This window comes from Ipomoea triloba, chromosome 13 (assembly GCF_003576645.1).
Source record: "Ipomoea triloba cultivar NCNSP0323 chromosome 13, ASM357664v1".
NCBI classification, from domain to species: domain Eukaryota; kingdom Viridiplantae; phylum Streptophyta; class Magnoliopsida; order Solanales; family Convolvulaceae; genus Ipomoea; species Ipomoea triloba.
The window spans coordinates 23,437,662-23,445,390 of NC_044928.1; the positions used below are offsets into that span (position 1 = coordinate 23,437,662).

At 35.2% G+C, this 7,729-nt stretch overlaps 1 protein-coding gene across 1 annotated transcript; it reads left to right on the forward strand.

The window, feature by feature from the left end:
• The first annotated feature begins 3,653 nt into the window (after positions 1-3,653).
• On the forward strand, positions 3,654-6,046 carry LOC116001376 (serine/threonine-protein phosphatase 7 long form homolog). The gene is made up of 4 exons (XM_031241257.1): positions 3,654-4,495; positions 4,653-4,740; positions 4,830-5,267; positions 5,723-6,046. The coding sequence occupies exons 1-4, from the start codon at positions 3,654-3,656 to the stop codon at positions 6,044-6,046; spliced, it is 1,692 nt and encodes a 563-aa protein (XP_031097117.1).
• Positions 6,047-7,729: the final 1,683 nt, after the last annotated feature.

Sequence of the window (7,729 nt, forward strand, 5' to 3'; positions counted from 1 at the left end):
AAATTTTATGGGTTTTAGGGGTTAAGCGTTAGGGATTAGGGGTTAGGGTTTAGGGTTTATGGTGTGCACTTACAAAATGTTGTACATCTTTGTGCAAAATGATTACTTAGACCTTAAGCTTGTAATTGGCTCAATCGATACTTTTACGGTCTATTTTGAAAATTGGAAAAATATTTTCCGAAAAATGGTTTCCAGAAAATAACTTATTTTCTGAAAAATATTTTAATTTTCTAGTGTTTGGCTGAGTGTTAGAAAACTTTTTTTTTTCTGGTTGGCTAAAAGTTAATAGATTGCATTTTGTGAGTTTGGTTCATTTTCTTAAAAATAACATATTATTTGTTATAAAATAATAATAATAATAATAACAACAACAACAATAATAAGTGGTGGTGGTTTAGGTGGTGGTGTGCTGGTGGTGGTAGTATATTACCATTTTTTCGAAAATACTAATTAATAGTATACCATTTAAGTCAATACGTAATAAATGAAATCCCCTTTTAAGTACATATTTAGTATACGGTAAGAAAAGTCAAGGTCAAATACTAACGTACGTTGGGTTATTGCTAAAAATATCGATTTTTAATCACGGTCAATTGTACGTGGCTTTTTCCCAAGTCAATCATCCAGATGGCCCGAAGGTTTTAGCTCTATACAAGCATGTACAAAATTCTATTACTACTAACAGTGTCGTCTACAAAGAGATTTTTCAATAATGTGTAATTCAAAGCAATAATATTATGTTTTTTTTTATAAAACAAAATGACAAAATTGTTATATATCTACATAGAAAATATATCTCTCGTACAAAAAATTTCTATAACTAAGTTGCTAGACAACGAGATAATTAGCCCAATTAATACAAATCTTAAACATTAATATATAAAATGTCTAAAGTTTCAGCATCAGATTCGTATATCTACACGTTGGCTATTAATTGGAAAATTATTTACTCAAATTCAAGCAATGATAACATCAGAAAATGATAATCGATCGATCCAACTCAATTCTTCAATTGCACTATACAATATTCGATGCTATAATTTACACAATTGTATATCGATCTAAATATTCTTAACATATTATAACAAATTCATTACATGCAACGCATGGGTGAAAATACAGTAATAATAATAATAATTTGGAAAGTAGCTTCAAGAGAGATGAGAGAGACGAAAAAATAAAGAATCAAGTGTCTTCTAATTAAAAACCTAGGAAGACATTTTCTGTCAAATTGAACATTTTTTCTATTGACTGCAATGAATATTTTCCTTTGACTTTATTTTCTTTGAACACCCAAACACCGAAAAATCTAGAGAATGACTTTCAGAAGTCATTTTTGGGGTTTTCAAATGGACCCCTAATTGCTCATGTTGCTCCCTTCACTGTTATAGGCTCCTGTCTATTACAAAGTGGCTTCACCTATGCTCATTTTCTTCCATTTTTGCGTAGATATCCAACACAATCAATCTCAGCTCGTCGTCGTAGTTCATATCTGACTCGCTTCTCACCATAATTCTTCCATTTTTACAAAGAACTCGAATCGGTCTCGTCATCATTCACCTTCCTTTTGGGTAATTCTATCTATTTTAGTACGAGTTTTTAAGATTTTCAATACCTATGTTTCCCGAAGCGACACTTTGTTCCACTCCTTTCATTTATACTTTAAGCGCGATTGGTAAAGTACACTTCTAAAGTTTAAGTTCTTGGTTTGTTAGCCAAAATAGCCGGTCAGGAGCTCAATTCTCAGTTTGCCGTTCATCGTTTGTGAATCGAAGATTTCCAATCATTCTTAATTGAATGTACGATCTTAGACTCTAATCGTGGTATACCTTTTAGTCGTAAACAGGTACAACTGTACAAAAAAAAACCCTAGATTTTTCGGTGGCCGGTTTTGACCACGATAAGAAATGTCCCTTAGACTCTAATCATGGTATACCTTTTAGTCGTAAACAGGTACAACTGTACAAAAAAACCCTAGATTTTTTGGCGGCCGGTTTTGACCACGATAAGAAATGCCCCTTAGACTCTAATCATGGTATACTTTTTAGTCGTAAACAGGTACAACTGTACAAAAAAACCCTAGATTTTTCGACGGCCAATTTTGACCATTTCAGGTATGTGAACTCATTTCCTTTGAGGAAGAATGGATTTCTCATCATTATTCACATATGTTTTTTTTTTTTTTTGAATACTACTGACTCTATTCACATATGTTTTAAGTAATTGTACTCTATTTTACTTGTATTATTTTTAGTCTTGCACAGGTTAAAAAAGCAAACCTTGGATCTGTAAACGATTTCTACTATTTTAGGTAAGTGAGTTCATTTCCACCAAGGAAGACTATAAGAGCTAATCAACTCAGGTGTTATATATACTTCAATCACTTCCTTTTTAGGGCTGTGAAATCTATTTCAACTACATTAATTTCAATTAGTATATTTTCAACTTATTTGTTAACATTTTTTCTTCAAATATGATGCCTCAATTATTATTTTATTTTTTATTTGAGATCTATCTAGAGAAATGAATAATAAACTGACTTCGTGAAATTTTTTGTTTAAATTGTATATGTGGAGTGTTCATGCTTTCATTACATTATTACACAATTATTTTCTTGATGTGTTCTATTTTGAAAAAAAAATATTTATAAAATAATGAAAATAGAACTAAATGACTAAGCATAAAAATCAATCAACAAAAACATATACAATATAATTGTTACTTATGACAAAGCAATATATGGAGTATATACTGAAAATTGGATACTTAATTTACCTTTTCTAAAGGTATTTTATTACCTTTATTTTGTGCATAAATCTTATAACTTTTAGGGTGTTATTGGCATCAATCATATCTGGTATTAAGATAGTGGAAAGCAACTTAATTTCATGTGTTATATACTGAAATTCCTTGAATGTAGGATTTTATATATGATCTTACATATATAGAAATACTTGTGATCAAAATATGCATGTAATTGATGGTTCAATTTTGCTTGGAAGTTTTTCAATGAGCTATGAGTACAATGGGCATTATCAATGTGTTTGGACTGGTAGAAAACGACTATATTATAAAGAAAAAGGATAAGAAGTTATAAAATTTTATGAAACTTTTAATTAGTTTATCTTATTTGGATGAGATTAGAGAAAATGTAAGGAAATATTATATGGACAAAGTATGCTTGGAAATTGGGAAAAAGTTATCCAATTCTATTGAGAACCATTCCCTTCAAGAAAATATTGTCCCCACTGAGATTTGAACCATGATTTTTCATATGAAAAAATCATTTTGTGCCACAAAACCACAATGTCATTAGCATCCATCTATTTTCTTAAATATTATTTATATTCAATTATTTAATAGAACTTTTAATATAATGTCTATGTATAGACTGTATAGACACAAACAATTAAATTAATATAAAAATTGAATTGTAAATATATAACTTAATTTTGAATTTACCAAATAAAATAGGATTGATAATTTATTTTTCATTAGTTTATGCCTTTCTATTTCTTACGTTTCATTATCTTGTCGTAGTTTTTTTATCATCTAAATAACTTAAATGTTTAGTTTTCATGTGTGTATGACAGAGGAATTACAATATCTGTATTTGAATATATTTTCTTTCACTTGGCTTTGTATGGTAGGATATGGCACAACTTGAACCAGGTCCCATTTGTCATTCTGTTCTTACTCAACAAAAGCCTCACAGATCTACTAAAGTTTGGAAAGAATCTCATCGCATGAATGAGCCCTTAAGGTGTTGTAGATATGACAGTGCATTTTGGGATTCAAAACTACAGTCAGATGATAGAATTATGACTTATATTCGACTGGCTGGCTTTTATGGAGTGTCTAGATTGGGATGTATAATGTTAGATTGGCCTCTTATCACTGCAATGGTGGATCGGTGGCGACCTGAAACCCATTGTTTTCAGCTTCCTTTTGGAGAAGTTACAATCACATTGCAGGATGTTGAGATGCTCCTAGGACTACGAGTTGATGGCTTGCCAGTGACGAGTAGTTTTCCCAAACGAACTAGTGAAGAGTGTTGTGACACATGTCATGATCTTCTTGGCGTTAGGCCTGACAAAGAATCAATTTCTGGGGCATCTCGTTTGGTCATTACCTGTTTGCAGAATCCAACACCATTGACTAAGCATTCCACAGACAAAGATGTGCAGCGCATGGCCCGATTGCGTATCATGCAATTGCTAGGTGGAATGTTGTTTCCCAGCACATCAAACAACATGGTAAGGCTATGTTTCTTAGATCTCATTGCTGATTTAGAAGGTGCTAGTGAATATAGTTGGGGGAGTGCTGTCCTTGCCTACTTATATCGATGCATGTGCAAAGCAACAATGAAAAGTGCAAGTGTAATTGGTGGAGCCCTCATTCTTCTTCAACTTTGGGTTTGGGAGCATATCGCCTTATTCTCCCCAAAAATGTTGTCATTTCCCGCAGACTTACCCGATCGACCCAGGGGTGCCAGGTACAGATCTTATAATTTTTTCAGCTTTCATCTACTTTTCAACTTTCAGTTAGGTTTGCCAAACATAGCCTACATGACTTTATTCAAGAAGCCATTAGCTAACCCAAGTTATAAATATATTACTTAACAATTAACACGTTATATGTGTTTATTATAGGTGGTCTGGTGAACGATGCTTTGATGATGTAGCTAATCATGTTTTGAAAGCATACAGAGATCAACTGGACCACATGACATGTGATCAAGTATGTATTAAGATTGACTGTTAACTCAATGGTTTAGTAGACAGTATATTTAATTTTACAAACTATTTAATTGTGTGTTTTGAGTGCAGTTTGAGTGGAGACCCTATGGGGACAACTTGGATGAGTACCCAGATTTCTGCAAAGCCGGGGAGGTCATTTGGATGACGAAGTCGCCTCTAATAATGTACGAGGTTGTAGAGTGGCACCTGCCGGACCGAGTTCTCCGGCAGTTTGGGAAGTTCAAGCAGCCACCGCCGGCGAACTTCGACACAGAGCCAAAATTGCACAAGATCGACGGGAGAGGGAAAGGGTGCGCAGATTGGAGCCTTAGACACGAGAAATACGTGAGAGAATGGGAAAAGCGCCAAGAAAACGTTGTGCGTGCAGTGGCTGATGATGACGAGGATAGAAGGTGGGAAGGCGAGTATGATAAATGGTTTGAATTGATTGGTCGTCGCATCATCACCAACCCCGTCCACCGTCATGCTCGAGGATTCATGCCCCTAGCATCAAAACTAGAACACTTGGTAAGTTAAAAACTCTGTTTCATTCAATTCATTCCGTAGGGCTGGGACCCGTGGAGGGTTAAGTCCATCAATGGGTGGCTAAGGAATTATTAGGCCAATGTGAGTTAAGGGTCAAGTCCAATACCTTCCTCTTGAAAATATGACAAAAAATAAAATTGAGCATCTATAGCTGGATTATTAAGAAGAGAGGCAGGTAAAGGGGTCAAGTCCAATACCTGCCTCTGGAAAATATGGCAGGAAATAAAATTGGGCATGCTATAACTTGGTTTGAGTTTCAACAAAAGTAAAAGTTATGCAGTTTATAACTTGATTTGAGTTTCAATAAAAGTAAAAACAGTATAATTAAGGTTGGGCTGAGGCGGTAAAAGGCAAGCCCAACACTCTGAAGTTCTTGATCCTAAGGCATTCATTCATAATTTGACTCTGTTTTTGCCATTTATATTGGAATGCTGCAGACGAGGGTTATTCATGACATAAGCTGGATGGCAAGGGATGAATTGGAGAAAAATACAGATATAAGCGAGGAGCATCAAGGATACATTGCCATTAATGAAACATGTGTTGAAGCTTTGAAGCTTATAGGTGAAGAAAAGAGGCTTGAAAGTCGTCCTGATCTCCCCATCCGGCCAAGTGATGATGCTGATGTTGCAGATGATGATGGTGATGCTCCTCCACGGGCACGTGACCGGCATAGAGACCCAGCCGATGGGCCGCAGCCTAGAAGGGGAGGGAGGCGGAAGAAGATAAGGGTGGTTGAAGGTGCTGCCGCTCAGAACTGAATATATATATATATATATATATATGTATGTATTTGGTGGTTTAATGTTGGAACTGAATTTAAAGGTGTTTTAAATTTTTAATGTTGGTTTGTTGGGACTTTTTACTTTCTGATTACTGTGGGGTTGAAGTGTGAATGATTTATTGTGTTTTGATTTCTTTTGTGTATGTAGTGATTGGAGTTGGTTTCAGTATTTTATTTATTTATTTGTTGTTTCAATTAATAGTGCAGATTAAGTGCATATGAAGTGCAGAAAATGGGAAACAACTTTGTATTGTAGATTCACCAAAGGGTGTATGTAACATTCTGCCCATTCTCCACACCCTGAATTCTCAATCTTCATTTTCTAATTCCTTCTCAACATTATTCTTTCCACCCATATCTGTTCTTCAAGTGTTAAAAGAATATGTCGATAAATCAATTTATAAAAATAAAATAACCTAAAAAAGACAAAGGTACAAAATTAAGTAAAATTCAAGTCGCGTGTAAAACACACTTTCTTTAAAATCAATTCGTTACCTCTTGGAGCCTGTGTAAAAGCTATATTACGGGCAAACTAGAACGAAAGGGTAGAACACAATTATTTTACACCCCCACGTCCAATTTTTTTCAAATGTATCTATTTTTCTCTCTCTATCGTCTCCTTTTCCTCTCTTTTGTTGCCTTGCTGTTAATCCTCCATAGCGTTTAGCTCCTCCCAGATTTCAAGATTACTACTGCCAGTCCTCAATGAGAGATAGGACAGATGTGAGAACTTCCCCTTATTCCATAGACAAAGTCATCTCATGTGAAAACTTGTCTCCCGCCAGCCACAAAGTTTATGTTTCATCCATCTCTTCTGCACATGAACCACAGTCCTACAATGAAGCAGTACATAATGAGACATGGAGAACAACTATATAGCCTGAAATAGAAGCTTTGGTTCAGAATAACACCTGGACCGTACCCTAACAGATTTACCTATTGGCTGCAAGTGGCCAAGTGGGTATACAAAGTGAAACAGGAAGCAGATGGCTCAATAGAAAAGTACAAAGCTAGATTAGTTGCTAAAGGGTACACTCAATAGTTGGGGGTGGACAACATTGAGACATTTTCTCCTGTGACCAGGATGACTACAATTAAAACATTTTTGGCAGTAGCAGTTGCTAAAGGATGGGATATTCAACAACTTGACATTAACAATGCCTTTTTGCATAGAGACTTAGAGGAGAAAGTATACATGGTCCTACCTCCAGGGTTTAAGAGTGACAAACCCAATCAAATTTGCAAGTTACTAAGGTCCCTATATTGGCTAAAACAAGCCAGTAGACAGTGTAATGCTAAGCTTATAAGGGCCTTGCAAGACAATGGTTTCCAACAGTCCACAACTGATCCCTCATTGTTCACCAAAACATCACAAAACTCATCCTTGTAGCTCGTACAGATCCTACTCATATCAAAGAGCTAAAACAAATGTTCGATGAATCCTTCAGATTTAAAGATCTTGGCAAGCTGAATTACTTTATGGGGATTGAAGCATTCAGTACCTCTAGTGGGATCAACCTATGTCAAAGAAAATACACATTATAGATTCTACAAGAGAATGGCTTCTTGGACGCCAAACCTGCAAAAACTCCATGCACTCCAGGACAAAAACTCGCAAGGCACACTGCTTGACAACCCTGAAGTGTTTAGAAGATTGGTT

Bases quoted from the DNA above. Each gene is read 5' to 3' on its own strand.
- LOC116001376 (XM_031241257.1), top strand. From the start codon at position 3,654: ATGGCACAACTTGAACCAGGTCCCATTTGTCATTCTGTTCTTACTCAA. The intron at 4,741-4,829 runs GTATGTATTAAG...TTTTGAGTGCAG, and splicing joins ACCACATGACATGTGATCAA to TTTGAGTGGAGACCCTATGG. The intron at 5,268-5,722 runs GTAAGTTAAAAA...GGAATGCTGCAG, and splicing joins CATCAAAACTAGAACACTTG to ACGAGGGTTATTCATGACAT.